The 18,756-nt window shown below is 37.2% G+C and overlaps 1 protein-coding gene across 1 annotated transcript in view; it reads left to right on the forward strand.

Annotated features, from left to right (window-relative positions):
* Window positions 1-1,493: 1,493 nt before the first annotated feature.
* Window positions 1,494-18,756, forward strand: part of LOC127452147 (serine/threonine-protein kinase/endoribonuclease IRE1-like) — a 66,306-nt gene continuing 49,043 nt past the window's right edge. The window contains exons 1-2 of the mRNA XM_051717396.1: window positions 1,494-1,701; window positions 9,140-9,260. Coding sequence (XP_051573356.1) covers window positions 1,624-1,701; window positions 9,140-9,260 — 199 coding nt within the window. The 5' untranslated portion in view covers window positions 1,494-1,623. The remainder of the gene's footprint in view (window positions 1,702-9,139; window positions 9,261-18,756) is intronic.

The raw sequence follows: 18,756 nt of genomic DNA on the forward strand, positions 1-18,756 counted from the left end.
CTTTCATCCCAATTAAAAATATATATTCTTGTGGCAGCTGCTGGCCTGGTTCTCATTCCCATGAGAACTGGTGCCTCTGCACACTACAATAATTATAATAATAATAATAATAATAATAAACGTGCCACAAGAACAAAACATAAATCAACATTTTATGTTGCAACATTATATTATGGCATATATTGATAAGTGACCTAGATGAACTGCCATCAGGATGTTAACTGTGATAAAGGCAGAAACATATATATTTTTTTCCAGTAGAAATATGTAAACATCCTTTGTAAAGCAAATTTGTCATAAAGTGTTAAGACTCATTGAAAGTATATCTTGTTTTATTTGTATTTCTTGTTTTCTGACAGCCAATTACAGTAGCATTGAAATTGTAATTGTTAATAAAACACCTCTGTGGAAAAATATTACACAACCTATGAATTGTTGCAAAAAAACATATTTCATAATATACAACAGAAGAACACAAATAAGAATTGAAAAAGCTATAGGGTGGTTTAGTGCCTTAAGCTTTAAGTAGCTGAAGAATGCAAAGCGCACAGACTAATCAAAAGCACTTTTGACAAATTATAAAATGTTACAGAAATGTGAACTGTTGTAGTTTAGTCTAACTTTGGCAACGCTTAATTACTTTTTCAAAATAATCCTTCAGCCAAGTTGCGCTCGGTGGTGCGCTAACATTTTCAGTTCCACTTGAACACGCATGTCAGGATAATTCATGAATATTCATGTTTGCTCCGCCCACTGGAACCAAATATCTCAGGAACTGAATATATTGGCTGTGTCTCGTTTGGAAGGCAGGCCTCCTCATCCAGAGGTCGCATTTCTCGGCCGCATACGTCATCAAGGCTGTCTCGTTTCGGAAAAGCGAGTTGGACACTTCGAATGCGACCTTCTTTCGCGGGAATTCGGAGGATGCATGAGGTGTATCGTTCGTGGGCACTCACAACCCACAATTCTTTGCTTCAACAGAAATGTCTAAAAAAAATCCAGTAAATATGATGTTCAAACACAAGGAATATTCATTCCCAAACTGACGTACCTCAGTAGATGGTGCAGAGTATATAATATGTGTAATTATATTAATATATAATTAAAAAAGTATTAGACTAAAAATACACCTGTAAAATCTATTTTCTTTTTCTCTTTACATCTTTATAACTCTCCTAAAATGTACCTCATACATTCCCTTCTAAACAGGCTTTTGTTCCCTTCTCAGTCAAAGCGCTCACACTTGTTAAAGAGTGGTGTGCTGTCATAGCAGCCATGTTACATTCTGTTTCCGTTTGTCCTACGAAGGCCGTCTCGTTTAAACGAGGCTTGTTAAAAGGAGGACGCTCAGTATATTGCAGCCTTCAAAGGACGCGTCCTACCTAGCATGCAGCCTTCGAAACGAGACACAAACACCGGTCCAAGCGTGACGCCGTTTCACAGCTCCGCCTCCAGTGTGTTGTGCGCATGTGCAGGAGCAGTAAGAGGAAGAGCGCTGATAAACGCTTTGAGCCCGAATGATGATCGGCAGCAGCACAATGAGACAGTAAACTACCGCTAAAGCACCCACATCTGACGCATATTCTCCTGGATCATATCGTGTGTATATATATGTGTGTGTGAATGATGGCGTGGGGCGTGTGCAGCAGAGCTCTGGTGTGGATTATAACGGCGTTTTTATGCTGGAGTCACAGCATGATGGTGAGTGAAAACTGATCAGTGATCGATTACCCTCCTCCTGATCTCACATTACTAGAACATATGTGTTTATTAGTCTGCTTCATTTATACTGTGATATACTAGAGTAACAACAGCCAATCTCTGGTCAATCATATTGATTACACTCCTGATGTCTGATCGCTTTGACTTGTGGCCCTATAGCATGTTTACGTTTGAAGTCTATAGTTACTGTGTCATTGAACTGATGTCTGATGTGATTGGAATCTAAGAACAGTAAAGACATCAGATTATCAAAGATTGAAACATGCGGTGCTGTGTTGCACATGATAGCTAAAGCTCTCATCTGATCAGAAAAGCACATCAAATGCCCTTAAATGAGATGGCACGTTAAAAACTTGACGAATGACAAAAAGTGTTTGTTATAGTGTACTATACTGTCATATCCCATACCGTAATATCCTATCACATCCTGTACCTGACCTGTATTATTTATATCCTGTCCTATATTATTCAATATCCTATCCTGTATATTTCTCATCTCTGTTAATGAGCACCTCTCTGTCTATTGTGTCAGAATCAGGTTAAGTCAGGACTAGATCTAGTTTATTCCTTTCAATCTATCTCAAAGTGTCATGGTACTCAATCTTCTAGCATGCACTAAGATAATGAAAGGTTGTAGGTTCAAAGCCCTCAGATGTTGATTCATGAACCATCACCATTGTGGCCTTGATCAAGACACCGAACCTTGGGTTACTCCAGGAGGACTGAATCTGTAATAAGGGAACTATAAAACACTTTGGATAAAAGCATTACGTAAATATCTAGTTAGTTTGTAGGGCTGGGTAATTGATACAGATTTCCCGATTTGATTCCAGTTTCTAAGAACTTCTCTGACAGCTAATGCTGTTAGTTATACAGGGGACCTTTTAACTTGGTACATTGTGAAAATCTAAATTTTACCCCAAAAAAATCATTCATTTTTCAGCATTTTGGTTACATTTTAGCTTTTAAAAAATTTACAGAGTTTATGTATTCCATGAATAAATACACTGCCTGGCCAAAAAAAAAAAAAAAGTTGTATACTCTAATATTTTGTTGGGTCGCCTTTAGCTTTGATAACAGTGCACATTCATCGTGGCATTGTTTCGACAACCTTATGCAACGTCACAACATTTATTTCCGTCCAGAGTTAAATTAATTTTTGGCCGAGATCTTGTATTGACAATGGGAAAGTCGAACCACTTCGTAAAGTCTTCTCCAGCACATCCCAAAGACTTTCAATGAGGTTAAGTTTAGGACTCTGTGGTGGCCAATTCATGTGTGAAAATTATTCTTCATGCTCCATGAACCACTCTTTCACAATTTGAGCCTAATGAATTTTAGCATTGTCATCCTGGAATATGCCCGTGCAGTCAGGGAATAAAAATCCATTGATGGGATAACCTGGTCATTCAGAACATTCAGCTGACTTCATTTTATTCCCACATAATGTTGCTGAGCATAGACCTGACCAATAGATGCAACCCCAGATCATAACACTGCCTCCAGAGGCTTGTACAGTGGGCACTATGCATGATGGGTGCATCACTTCATGCTCTTCCCTTCTTACCCTGATGCGCCCATCGCTTTGGAATATGGTAAATCTGGACTCATCAGACCACATTACCTTTTTCCATTGCTCCACAGTCCAATCTTTAAACTCCCTAGCAAATTTAAATGTTTTTTTCCGATTTGCCTCACAAACAAGTGGCTTTCTTGTGGCCACACAGCTGTTTTGTCCCAATCCTCTAAGTTCTCGTCGCATTGTGCATGTGGAAATGCTCTTACTGTCACTATTAAACATAGCCGTGAGTTCTACTGTCGATTTTTTTACGATGTGACTTCAAGCGTTTTAGTGAAGTCAGATCACAATCATTCAAGATTTTTTTCTGACCACATTTCTTCCTCGAAGCTGATGGTTCACCACTATCCTTCCAGGTTTTAATAATGCATTGGACAGTTCTTAACCAAATTCCAGTGATTTCAGCAATCTCCTTAGTTGTTTTCTGTGCTTGATGCAGGCCAATAATTTACCACTTCTGAAACTCCGTAACATCTTTTCAATGACCATGAGATACGTCTTCAGACATGGTTGTTTAAGAATTTAGAAAGTTTAAGAAGCTACACACTGCAGTAGTTAGGGTTAAAAGAATTGTTGCCAGCTGAAACATATTAATCACTGCAGTAATGATCCAATCATAGACTCTAAAGTATCTGCTTATTTAAATCCAAATGGCTACTTTTTTTTGGCCAGGTGGTGTATGATGTCTTGAAATTGCGTAGGCCTATAGTATATTGAATTTATATATTTTTACATGTTTTGTTTACTTGCGTAATTGTTACTATTTACAAGTATTTCAATTAAAATGTAGAAAAAGTACAATAACATACTGTCTCTAAGAATAGCAACAGTTCAGCGAGCGTCTTACAGAAGTGTTTTGGTTGAGCACATATTAACAAGTGGACTCACACAACTTCTTTACCTCATCTGTGCTATGTGTGATTAGAATTAAAATCTTCTGTTTTTTTTATTTTTATTTTTGATCAACAACTGACTGTAAAGAAAAAGAAAAGATATTATGACAAATGGATTGTGTGGATTTCATCTTTGGTCTTTTCATCTTCGGATCTTACTCTCAACATGCAGTTAAAGGATCTTGCTACTGAACTTTTTCCCCCTTATATAATTCAAACACTGTCAAGTAAAATATGAAAATTTACCAGCCAGTGGTTAATCAGACATTTTTAGTTGCATAATGTTAAGTTTGGTCGCATATGTGAGTGACTCACTTGCAGTATAGAGGGTTACTCATAGAGTAAAAGATCGATCTTTCGACTGAAAAAATTGACATTGGATTGGTCAAATGGCGATTGATCAGTCTATGTTTTTACCCAACCCTATTAGTTTAATTAGTATATTTCCTTGTTATTTGACATTTTGTTTTTACTGTATGTTGTGTTAGGACAATTATTTGTCATATTTATTTACATAACCTATGATAAATGAAAAATTTTAAAATTTCGTAACATGTTTTATTTCATATTGATCCATTCATACTGCACATTACTCCATTCATATGTGTCTGGACTTGTGGCACAGAGGAAGTGAGTGAGCACATGGCAGCTGACAGTAAATGGAGTGTGTGTGTGTGTGTGTGTGTGTGTGTGTGTGTGTGTTTGTGTTGAGGTCCATGTTCATCTCTTATCTCAGGTGTGTGTGTCAGCGACGTGTGCGGTGAGAGTAGTGTTGACACGTGAGGGGTAGTAGGCCAGAGCCGGAGGGTACCTTGCTCTGGGTTATTGACTTGACACTGGGCACAAATTCATAACGTGTGTTTGACTTTCTTTTATTCTTTGAAATCTAGAATGAAAAGCCAGTGTCTATGTAAAGCTTGTGATAATCAGTTTTTCTGTTGATTATTTCCTTGATGAAGAAAGAAAAACACATTTTTATTTCCAGCATTTTACTGAAAAGCAATATGACTTTATGGCACAGACCTTAAAAAACCAACAATGGGTAAGGTAATGTAAATGCCAAATTCAGAGGCTGAGGTATTTGATGAAACTGTGGGGGATATGGGATCACAACATTGACTGAATGTCTGTGGTTGTGCACATCTGCGTTAGAGTGCCACCTGCATTTCAGAGCCATATATTGTAATGGAAAGGGACAGAGAGAAATATTTTCTAGTAATCGAAAATCTGCCATCTATGGAATGAACACTTATAGGGACAGAGAGCAAACAGAGCCTGAATCACAGGCTTTCAAAGACATAAGTTAAATATGTTCATCGTAAGACTATAAATGTATACAATATTATGCATGAATTATTGGAATTTATATATATATATATTTGGGTGGTTTCTGAAAAATAAGACCAATATTAGTCCATTGTGTGTTAGGTGACCTTTTAAATTTGTGTGTAAAATGCTTTCAAGAGTTAAACGGTTTTCCTTAACTGGGGTAAGGTCATAAACAGCTTAAGAATAAACTGATTGGCACATGTGGACTTGTGCATGTAAATACATTTACCTCTCATGCACATTGCACGTGGCGCAAATTTCATCGTAAAATTAATGTTTTAATCATTAATGTTACATGCTGACTTTACGTGTGCAGCGTAGTTTTTCTAGTCAAGTGCACAGTCCACATCTTTGCTCGTCATCTGCTTATACGGCTGATGTTGGCTATGGTTAAAGAGTATCACAAGGTATAGTCTACGCATACACACTACGCGTGTGCGTCGAACACGTCCATATAATTAAGCGCTCAACTGTGCGTAAGACGGAACGTCAAGTGTGTGTTGTGTTTACGTTTTGATGTCAAAAGGAGAGATTAACTCAAATTCCAAATCTCATGAAAGCACGGTTTTCTTGTGTTGTCTGATGTTTTTGAATAGTGTTTATTGGTAGTTATCAGCGTATTGGTATTTTCAATTAAAAAATGTATTGATGAATTGTTGCAGTCCTACTGTATTTAAATATGCTGTGTCTGGTATGTTACCAAAAGGTTTGAATGTGCATGTTTATTATGGAGATTTGTTTTGCCATTTCCAGTTGGTTTATGTTGAGATTCTGGTCTTCTGAGCTCAGAAAGTATTGTGTTAAGCTCAAACGCAAGTTAACACGGTAGAGATATGGGCATTATTACTGCCACTTTGGCTTTGTAATGTGGGTTAATTTTGTTTTGGTTTTTATGGCTGTGCATTTTACAACCAGTCCTGGTTGAAGTATTGTTGTTTCTTTAGCAGAACGAGAGCAGTTTACATTTCATTAATTTATTTGAAATCGTGAAGTAACATCTGCGGAGAGCCATATCTTTTGCCTACTTAATTTGTCATTGAGTAAATTATTATGAGAATAGCAGGATGTCAGTAATAAGGGGGTGGGGAGAAGTAGGTGCTAACCATAATAGAGGTGCTAGTAGGTGCTAGTTCACCACTTGTGAACTGCAGACAAGTTACCAACATCTGCCTTTCAGCAAACAAGTTAGGTCTACTTGATAAACGCCACGTCATGTAATTACTATTCATGAGCAAAGCTGATACGTTCTGTAAACGGTTGTTTAACAGCCATTAGGCACAGGCTTCTACTTGGTCTTAAAGTTGTCCAATTTACAACTTTGCACAAGGGCAAAACAAAACTGTTCAAATAGAATGATTTCTCACAAAAACAATGGGCAGATATACAGATATAAATGTCCCCCCTCAGTTATAATCTTTGCAACAGCCCTGCTCATGTCACATTTGTTTTAAAATAGTTTTTTGTATTTCCCTTTTCTGCCCTGCATCAGAAGAATGAGGATGTGGAAGTCTATGGTAGATTGGGTGGGTCTGATAATCACATGTTTGATAAAGCCTGCAGTGTAGTTTACACACAGTACATCTGTGAATGCATGGCATGAGTAGAGATGAGCTTAATGTAGTAAAAGATGCCAGATTGCTGCCAAAAATATTTTGTAAAAAAAATACTATCTGAACTGTCTGGAGGTCAGGTTTTATGTCAAAATTTGAAATTCGAAAATTAGCAAATTTAAGATAAAATGCACATTCGAATGCTAAATTTGTGCATTTGAATTTTGTGTGCGAAGCACTGACGATGACTGTCCGATTTCATTTTTTGCGCTTAAAAAGACTAGATGGAGCACAACAAATACAGTTTAACAGAACACGGGTGACTCGAGATGCATTTTAAAAGGTTCTTTTTTTAACTTGACATGGCATTTAAAAAAACAGCTCTTGCACGAGACGCTGAATAAACAACAAAATGCGGTAAAACGATCAAAGATGTTTGTCTAGCCTAGCGCATGTTTACATAGGAAAAACAAATGGTAAACTGCATGGTTGCAAAAGCCCCTTAGGTGGAGGTGCTTGGCAATTGCGTCTTGTTCTCTTATCAGCATTTCTCAGATTAAGCAATGGGTTTTAAAATGCTTTGTCAGGGACGGATTTAAATTGGGAAATGTTTGTCTTGAGATCCTCGTGTTCTGTTTGAACAGCCCCGGCCTGGGCTCATAGTCACTAGCCAAATTCAAACAACTCTATTTTGGCAGGGGGTGTCACATTTACTGACTGTTTTGCAGAGATTTCGCACTCTTCAGTCAGAGATGTGACGCACACGCCGATTCAGAATGATGGAGAGTTGACAGACATAACGACTTTCTCTCTGATTCCCTGTCACGTGGAGCTCGCCAAAATAACAATAGGAGTACCGCGTGAACGTGAACAAATCACTCAATTTTAACAGAGTGATTTTCAAAGCGATTTCTTGGAGTTACTTTACACTTTGGGTATTTATGATTACAAATTTATTGCCGTAGAAGGTGTATGTCCAAATGCAGCTTTCAGTGGGTAAAGGATTTATGTTCAACAAAACAGACTGTTCTTCCTCTGCTTTCTGATTTTATTAGATACTGTAGTGTAGAAGAACCTCAGAAATACACTTGGTGACAGAATCACTAAAGGATTACAATCACTTTCCTTGATGATATGCAGCCAAGTGTGGTTGCTGATGAAAGCTTCAGATCAGAGCATGATGTCTTGTCTGTTCTTTAAAGAAGCTCATTGGTCACTTGACGAGACTTCAAAAGTCCGCCCCGGAAACTAAATGATATTTTCTATCATGTTTGATCTGTAAAATGTTAATAGCGGTGAGAAATTTCAGTGAAAATTCACATTTAGTGTGCAAAGGGTTTAGCATGCTAAAGCACCATGAGAGAAATAAAAGGAGGAGCTGAGAGAGAGAGAGAGAGAGAGAGACGCGCACACAGCAGTGTTTTGTGTGTGCGCTTTTGTTATGTTTCAGTTCAGTGTTTAAAGTCTTTTTGATTGTTAATCCGGTTCCTGCTTCCTCCTTTTCCTGATGAACGAGAGGCAGACCACATCAGTAAATACTGATCCATGGCATTTCATATTTTGGCTTTCATCATCATTTATGTTTATTTTCTTACTTCAGAAAAAGTATTAACCTAGGGACATTTCTAAAATTTAGTTGATTTGACATGGAATAACCCTATTATCCATTGACAAAGACGTCTTTAGATTTTGGAACTGATACAAGGAGGGACTATGTACACATATGTGAAGCAACCAAGCTGGTACAGTTGCCAAAATTGATTAAATTGCCCATGCCAACTTCTGGCATAAAGTCTGCTCCTCATGATGCATTATTTTGCCCAAGAACTGCCCAATTTTGTGTGGTTTTGGAATGTGGAAATAACTCAACTTCAAATAATAGTGCAGCAGTCTATGTGAATGATTTTACAAGCAATACTAAATCAATTTTGTGGATAGAATTTCCTATTTCTGTCGATTCACAGAATACAGTTTTGCTGGCAGGTATCTCGTTTACTTGCTATTAAGTGTCTTAAATTGAAGTAAACTCAAGTTCTGTTGTAAAGCTGTGTTGTGTGTGTTTGCAGGGTTTCTGCAGCAGCAGTACGATGTCTGTATCAGAGAGTCTGCTCTTTGTGTCCACACTAGATGGAAACCTGCATGCCGTCAGCAAGAGATCTGGAACCATCAAATGGACCCTGAAAGAAGGTACACAAGATGTTTTTCTACAAGACTGCTCCAAGGTGTATCATCAGTTCAGATTACACATTGCACAGTGGTAAACTGCAGTGACGCCTAGTGCACTTGTGAAAGTCAACACCAGTTCACTATTGTCTGCAGGAGTCTAGTATTATTATCTAATATACTATAGTAGACTTCAGTCCCCTACACTTAGGCAACATTTCATTTTGACATTGTTTTTTCTGAGTGTAATAAAAATGAGAGAAAAGTAATGAGAGTTTATTAAATTTAAGTATAAGAATGTATTAAAGCAATATGTCATAAGAGGTTGTACTTTACAGTGAATTTACCAGAGTAAAGGGTGTTTTTATACACAACACACAAAGATTGAACTGTGGTAACGCACAGCAACTTGAATATGGGTAGTTGAAAAGAAATATTTTTGGGTATTCCATCTAAAAATATTTTAAACTGCATTTTGCTCATTCTTGTATAATTGTTATTAAATATGCAGGGCTCAATGCTAAGAATTTTTTCTACTGGCCCGGTTGGGCCACTGCTTCAGATTTTTACTGGCCCCAACACAAAAATGACAAATAGCTGTTTTTACCATCATGGCTTTAAAAAATATGTCCGAAGATAAATATTTTTTACATATATTATGTTTTTAATACAATGTCCCCCAGGGGCCTGGGTAGCTCAGCGAGTAAAGACGCTGACTACCACCCCTGGAGTCATGAGTTAGAATCCAGGGTGTGCTGAGTGACTCCAGCCAGGTCTCCTAAGCAACCAAATTGGCCCGGTTGCTAGGGAGGGGAGAGTCGCATGGGGTAACCTCCTTGTGGTCGCTATAATGTGGTTCTTGCTCTCGGTGGGGCGTGTGGTGAGTTGTGTGTGGATGCCATGGAGAATAGCGTGGGTCTCCGCAGTAACGCGCTCAACAAGCCAAATGATAAGATGTGGTCTAAAATTGATGGTCTCAGACGCGGAGGCAACTGAGATTCGTCCTCCGCCAACCAGATTGAGGCAAGTCACTAAACCACCACGAGGACTTAGAGCACATTGGGAATTGGGCATTCCAAATTGGGGAGAAAAAAAATAAATCATACAATGTCCCCCAAAATTGAATCACATTTATAATTTGCAAGATATGATTTATGCCTTTTGTAATCCCATATATGTGCTTTACAGATATAAATTCATAAATGCATCATATTAACCTCAGCCGTCCTGTCATTTACACATGTGCTTTTAAGCCAAGAGTTCTGTGGAGGAGATGATGGGTTTTCGGTCACCCGTTTAGTCATGCTGTCATGCAACTTTTGCCCATGTGTAGTGTTTTCACAAGAAGGATCAAAGATTATTCACCGAGTTAAAGATCTGATTATTGGCTGAGAGAACAGACTTGCTACTAAATCGGTTGTGATGCCTAATATACAGTAGGTAGATATTAGGACTAATCTGTGAATTAACAATGTGTATATAACATGAAATCAGACAAACCAAACAAGACCAACACTGACTGATACACAAAGAATAAAAATACCTGTATGGTCCAGAAATGAGACATGTAACAGGTGTTTTATGAGGATGATATGAAGTAGACCATTTCAAATATTCATCTTCACCCTGCAGCTGAACAGCTCTGATAATAATACTCTAATAGCCATAGTGATCTGGCTTTTTTTCATATCAAACAGCATTGTCATGTCAAATTAATGTTTAAGTTTTGAAAAATTACCTAATTAAATCTAAAATGTACATTTTGGATACTGAGCAGCTCGTGATTTCCAGACAGGTATTTAACAAAGTTTATTACGTCTCATTCGGTGCTTCATCTCTAAAGGCGAATTAATGAGAGAAAATGTGTTTGTTTTTTTTTACAGTGGGAATAAAACTAGCGCTCTTTCCCTTTACGAGAGCACATGCATGTTAAACAGACTACGCTGCACACAGAGAGAGATGATGATGAGACATGTGCACGGAGAGACAAGGATTTTCAGTCCTGTAGAAAGAAACTGTTGATTTCTTGTGTTCCAATGTGTGGATTACTAATTTTCACCAACATGTAAAAAAAAAAAAAAACAAATGTGGGGATTTCGCGCACTGTGAACATGGAATGTACGGGGATACTTAAAATGTTGCACAAGACGTTAAATCCCGCTACGAAATTCATTAAGTGTTTTTTTTTTTTCTGCTGTTTTCTACACATTGGTAATAGCTGCTGCTAAGTCACTTTTAAAAGAGCGAGGACAGTGCTAGGAGGGTGCGCTCGGTGTCTGCACGATCTTGTGCGTGCACGTGACTGTGCCTTGGCACATCCAGTATATTATGCATTTGCGCGTCTTTGCGAGATAAATATACTCGCGCTCACTCCTCGGATGGAAAACTTTGTTCGCTCCGTGTAATTTTTGTGCTCCCGCTTGTTGTTTGCTTGCACTAATGTTATAAATGCAGCACGGGCCCGATCAGGCAACTGACCGTTCTAGCAACTGGCCTGAATCTTTCCCACACTGGCCCCTGGTCATCGGGCAGGCCTTATTGTCGAGCCCTGATATGGAGAAAAACTTGTATTAATCAATGGTGAAATGGTGACCAGTTACAGCGCCAAAATACACACTTTCCCTTTCTTATACACTCGTAAAAAGATTGACCAAAATCTTGATGTTGATTTAAAAAAAAAACAAAAAAAAAAGCCAAAGGACATATGCATCAACTATTCATTTATAAATGTTGGCAACATGATAAAAGTGTCAATGAGCGGTATAATGGTCAATGACATGACGCAACTCTGCTACAACGAACATTTTTTTTAATTTCTTAGATTAAATACATTTTGACACATACATCTGAAGCTTAATGTAAAAAATATCTAAGTGGTGTACTGTCCGAATGCAGAAAAATTAAAGTCTTGAAAAAATAAAGGCTGGCATAAGTAGTTTGGAACAAAAATTGTTTGTTTAAAATAAATAAATATATACACATGCATGCACGCACGCATGTACTGTATATATAAACTGACATTTATTCAAGTTGCAAGGAAAGTACTTTAATGCCTTTTACTTGATGGTTACACCACTTGAAATGTTTAAAGTCTAGATTTTTTTAATTGATTTTTTTTTTGAAAATGTTATAGATTTTTTTAAATATATATATAAAACTAACATGGACACAGATTACATTTCTACGGACCCGAAGCATGCATTTTAAACTAGATTTTTAAAAGACTTCTCATCTCTGACAAACTTATTTGTCAACAACCCATAAACGACTGATTTATTCAGATGCGTTAATATAAAATTCAACTGATGCATGTTCACAGGTGTTTATACATCAGAATTTAGAGCTAGAATCGGTTTTATAAAAATTAGGGATGTCCTGATACCTATAGTTGTTTCAGAATCGGTGAACGTACTCGTGCATGTAAAAAATGCTCCAATACCAAAAACCAATACCATCTGATTTACAGCACACAAATTAAAATAACATTGTGTCATAGCGTGATTATTAAACTGCAAAGGCTGCGATTTAATGAGATAAATATATAGTTTGCATGTGCTGCATGCTTAAAAGTAAATCAGTGTTGTTTTTAAGAATGTATGAATGTAAATGTGAAGCCGGCTGGTCAAACCAAGGAGCTTTAAAACACCATCATGAGCACTGCCTGCTCTATTTGTAGCAGATGACGGTGAGCAGAGCGCTATGCAGCACATACAGACTACATATTTATTCAATTAAATGGCAGCCTTTTGCAGTTTAATAATCATATTAGGTCACGTAGCGACCGGCTTTTCAGGAGGTTAGAAGCTAACGTCAAAAACACACAGAAGCAGAAAGGGCTTCACTCTAAAACAAAAGCTTCAGCCAATATATAAGCTCCATTTAAATGGAAAAAAGGACGACAGAAATATATCACTAATTATAGGGATGTAATATTCACTGTAGTACTACTACTACAAATAATAATACAAATAAGTCAATAATTATCTTATGTTTAAGCAATATCTAACACCTGTGATGCTCTGTTATGCAGCACATTATTTGACAAAACTAACTCCAATGTTGTATTTTGGATTGTGCTGTGAGGATCTGTGTAAAAGTTCTTCACTTGATAAAAATAATAAAATATGACATTATTTGAATACAGTTTTAATGACTAATTTATGAAGAAACCAATTTGATGATAATATTGAAATAAACTGTTGAATTCAGAAAAATATCAAACTAAAATAAACAGGTACTGTATCAGCGAGTACAGAAAAGGAAGTACTTGTTCTCCAAAAAATGTTATCGGGACATCCCTAATAAAAATGGGTGTGGGCTTATTAACCTGCTATAACAGTTTTCTCTTTGGTACATTATTTGACATACCATCTGTCACACCTGCTGTGGAAGAATCATGGTTGAAAATATTAACTCATTTGTGCTGCATTTATGGCATGAGGTGACAGTGTTTTTCCCAGCATGCAGCTGCACCATACGTGTAAGCGCAGTCTTTTCTTTACACATTGTCTCAGTAATCATTAACCCAGCAACAGCAATGCACATCAGTTTACCTCATTTCTACTTGAGCTTTATCTCAAAACAAGAAACAAATGAAGTAAGATTCAATGAATATGAATGCACTCTTGCACTTCTGTAGTTAACAACATGCATTGAATGGAATCTGCCATCATTGGCACATTAGCCACTCTGTTCTCAATATTAACACGGCTGCAGCGGCTTGCATTTCATCCACCAACTGTGTTTCTCAGAAACCTGATGCACAGGTTGAGCGAGTCTCAAAGCTTGGAGCTACAGTTACTGCCCTTTTCACTACCAAACAGATAGTTCTGAATCTAAAATGTGATTGGATGAGTTACATTTGAAGTGTTTGTGAAACAGCAGATAGACACACACCTGTGACCACACATCAGTTGAATTTAGATATTATGTACAAGTCACAAGATATATAAATGGAATTAGAAGGAATTAGGGCCCATCATGCTATATTGTGCTGTTAGAAAAGACACACAGGATCAAATTCATTAAACAGTTGCAGCACTTTTGCATCTGGTATTTCAGTGCAAAAACATGCCTCTTATTTTACTAACCACTGAAGTAGTCTCCAATTTAAATTAAGTCATTGTCATTCCTTTCCACACACAAATGCCTCCTTTCTATGTAAATTACGCTCATTATAGATTGTGCCTTTTTTCACAAATCTCTGTGCTTTTTGCCCGGTGCAATTGTACAACCCCAATTCGAAAAAGTTGGGACAGTATGAAAATTTGCTAATAAAAACAAAAAGGATTGATTTGTAAATTATATTCACCTTTTGCTATATTAAAATAACCACAACCACACATAATGATGTTTTACCTTGTGAATTTTATTTTGTATTTTTTTTTTTTAAATGTACAGTATTTTCAAACCAGATGATTGCAACACGCTCCAAAAAAAGTTGGGACAGTCAAGTGTTTACCACTGTGAAACATCACCATTTCTTCTAATAAAACCTATTAAGCATTTGGGCACTGAAGACACAAGTTTGTTAAGTTTAAAAAGTGGAATTTTCCACCAATCATCCATTATCTAGGTCTTTAGCTGCACAATTGTACGGGGTCTTCGTTTCTGGATGGTGTGCTTAATAATTAGTGCCCGACCGATGTATCGGTCGGCCGATATTATATTTTACTGATATGCGCAGATATGAAAAGTTTTTTTCAGAACATATAATGCAGAAAACAATGCTTTAGAATTGGTGACATTACGTAGTTTGTCCAGCAGAGTGCGCTCTGATTCCATTGTTTACAGAGCTGACTCTGAACTGACGGTGGGTCTGCAGACAGGGCGAGTTCAGCGGTGCGGAGTTGAGTGGTGTCTTCGCGGTAAGTTGCTAACTAGTTTGTGAAATACATATTGGAAAGTTAATAAAAAATGACCCCATCATTTTCCCTTTTCAATATAACTAATATAACATTAACCCTGTCCCTGACAACCATGTCACTCATGTCTGTTTGCTGTTAGCCAGCTATAGTTTCAGTGTAGTAAGTAATGTAGCAGATTGAAAGGTAAACATCAGAGCATCTTTTTGCAGCTCATCAGACAACAGTGCGGTGGTGGATTGTGTCTGTTGAGTATTGATTTCACGCTACGCTGTTACCTAGTTGGTGAGATGCAATGCTGGTCCATCTTTTACTTTACGTGACAACGAGCTTATAGCTAACTAGCTAACCACGTTGCTACTTTTATTGCTTGTCAGCAGAGTGGAAGCTAATGTGTAAACATGTATTCACCAAACTGTTTTGTTCAGGATTCACAGTTTGGTACCCCCTTCAACCGAACAATTCCAGTCATTGCATTTATAAAATGTAATATTTAGAAGTCTGGTTTTCCACCGTTGAAAGTTTCCCCTGAACTTGTATAGCAGAATACGGTGTAACACCGCTGCCGCTGTTCTATCTCTTGTCTCGCCATGTGTAAATGCTTCTTGTTTTTCAACCTGCCAATAATTGACTTGCGGTATTAAAATAGTCAGCATATGACTGATACTAAACAGTAATACTGATGTTTATTTGGCTATTTATTTTATTTTTATTTATTCTTTATTTTAATGGTCAGCATTTGACTGATACTAAACAGTACTGATGTTTATTTAGCTATTTATTTTTATTTATTCTTTATTTAAATGGTCAGCAGCTGACTGATACTGAACATACATTACTGATGTTTTTTAAGCTATTTATTGTATTTTTATTTATTCTTTATTTTCTCAGTGTTCATTTCTAGAATTTGTTGACAATGTATAATAATAATGTCAAATGTTCTTTGATAAAAATATTTGTTTAAGAAAGCAGCCTTCTGAGAACCTTTTGCATAGTCATATCGGTGAACAATCCACATAGAAAAGGTCTGTTTTCATTCCAGCTCAAAAATTAACTGTATCGGCCACCATATCGGTGAGACCAAGCCCAGAGAACTCGGCAGCGCTTCTGAACAGTGTTGATGTAGGGCTTCAGCTTTGCATAGTAAAGTCTGTGGATGCAGCGGCAAGTGGTGTTGACTAACAAAGGTTTACTAAAGTTATCCCAAGCCCATGTTCATGATATCCATTACAGATCAATGATATTTTTTAAGACAGTGACATCAGTGCGTGATCAGAGATCACGCACATTCAGAAATGGTTTTTCGTCTTGCCCTTTACGCTCTGAGATTTGACCAGATTGCTTAAATCTTAACTATATTGTGCACTGTAGAGGGTGAAATGCCCAAAATCCTTCCAATTTGTCTTTGGGGAACATTGTTCTCAAAGTGCTGGATTATTTGCTGAAGCATCTGTTGGCAAATTGACAAGTCTTGAATGATCCTTGCTCTTGAAGACTAGACTGTTTTTGTAGGCTCCTTATATACTATGACACAATTGCCTCACCTGTTTAACATCTCCTGTTTCACATCGCCTTGTTATTTCAACTCATCAAATTGTTATTAGTCTTAAATTGCCCCTGTCTCAATTTTTCTGGAGCATGTTGCAATCATCTGATTTGAAATTACTGTACATTTAAAACAAAAAACAATACAATTCACAAGGTAAAACATCATATTATGTGTAGTTGTGGTGCTTTCTATAAAGCAAAGGGTGAATATAATTTACAAATCACTCCTTTTTGTTTTTATTAGCGTTTTTCATACTGTTCCAACTTTTTCGGAATTGGGGTTGTACATCACCCTATTACCGCTAATGGAAAGCAGGTGGTAAACAGAATTTTAATTAAGAAAAATGTTTGTGTACATTTTCTATCGATCATGGCTGCAGTAATTCATCAAATAATGATCAAATAATGTTAAAGAGTGTTATAACCTGACATATACTGATCAGCCAAAACATTATGACCACCTCCTCTGCATGACGCCAAAACAGCTCCGACCCACCGAGGCATCGACTCAACAAGACCTCTGAAGGTGTCCTGTGGTATCTGGTAGTGTTGGGTTCGAGTCCACCTTAGTCAAGTCTGAGTCAAGTCCGAGTCTTTAAACAATCGAGTCAGAGTCCAAAAGGGGCCGAGTCGGACTCAAGACCAAGTCCATAACAGGTCGAGTCCGAATGAATCTGTCCATGAATCTGAATTCAAATTGTAACTGTAAACTCAACATCAAAATTAAACTTATTTGAACTTTCACAACTAAGAAAAAACAAATGACAATATAAATGTAACAAACTCCTGTTTTATGATTAGTTTCCAGCTGAACAGACTTCAAATTGGTTTCAGAATGAAAGCATATGCTTTAAGTGCATGAAGACAAAACTGTCCTTCAACACAATTCTTACTGCGTTCTGTTGACATTTCAGTTATTTGTTGCTTTTAAAGTGAAAGCTGCATTAGTCAATAAAACCAGAGTTGTTATTGTTTCGAATTTTAATTTTGTTTTTTATTTCTACTTCATTTTTAATTTGTCCTTTCAATTTAGTTTAGTTTTATCTAAAATGATCCCTAGCTAAAGAAATAATTTATACTGAGATTTCTTTTTTGTCTATATCTGCCGACTGGTTTGGGAAAATGATGATTCAACACAGTAGTAATTAGCACTCGCTGAGAAGTTACATCTCACGACTTGACTGCAAATGCTACATCCAAAAACACTGGTAAAGCCCACTGATAATATTAGGGCCATTTAACACGGACATGATTTTTTTTTTTTTTTTTTTTTTTTTTTTTGGGGGGATTGTTTTTTCTGATTTAACAGTTTTTATTGATTTACACAATTGACAAAGAAAAGCAAAACATATATTCACAGAAACAACATTTAACCCCCATTATTCCCTTTCCCCCTCCCAATCCCCAACCCCACCCTGACCATCAACAAATATCCCTGTGGTCACACTTAAATATACACACAAAAAAGAGAGAAAAATCTATATAATAAATAAAAATAATCACACACATTTAAAACTACACTTCTCTCTGCACTGCCCCTCCCCGAGTGCCCTCCAAGAAGGCCAGGTAGCTGCCACATTTTTTTATTAAATGGATCTAAATTGCCTAGTCTTCTACATGACATTTCCTCAAATGCCGCCACCCTCCCCATCTCTGTGCAGTAATCCACTCCCAGAGTATCTGCTGCTTTAGGGGGGTGTATGCTACTCCCAAAAACAGTACAGAGCAGGTGGCGCAGCTGTAAATACCTAAAGAACTGAGACCTGGGAATCCTAAAATATTGAACCATATTTTCAAAGGATCTCAACACTCCACTCTCATATAGGTCACCGAGCATATTAACCTCCCTCACAATCCACTCTGACCAGCAGAAAGGGGACTTATTAATACGTAATTTTGGGATCAGCCATGTGCTCGAGGCAACATTTAAATAAATGTCAGAATTAAACACTCTGGACACTTTTGTCCATACCGATTGCAAATGTGAGACAATGGGGTGTAACTTAACTTCTCCAGTTAGTTTGATAGAAAGTCTTTGCAATGGCAAAATAAGGGCAAGAACTTCCTGTTCAATACAAAACCAGGGAGGGGCTCTCTCAGGTGGAAGA

Source organism: Myxocyprinus asiaticus, chromosome 14 (genome assembly GCF_019703515.2).
Source record: "Myxocyprinus asiaticus isolate MX2 ecotype Aquarium Trade chromosome 14, UBuf_Myxa_2, whole genome shotgun sequence".
NCBI classification, from domain to species: Eukaryota; Metazoa; Chordata; class Actinopteri; order Cypriniformes; family Catostomidae; genus Myxocyprinus; species Myxocyprinus asiaticus.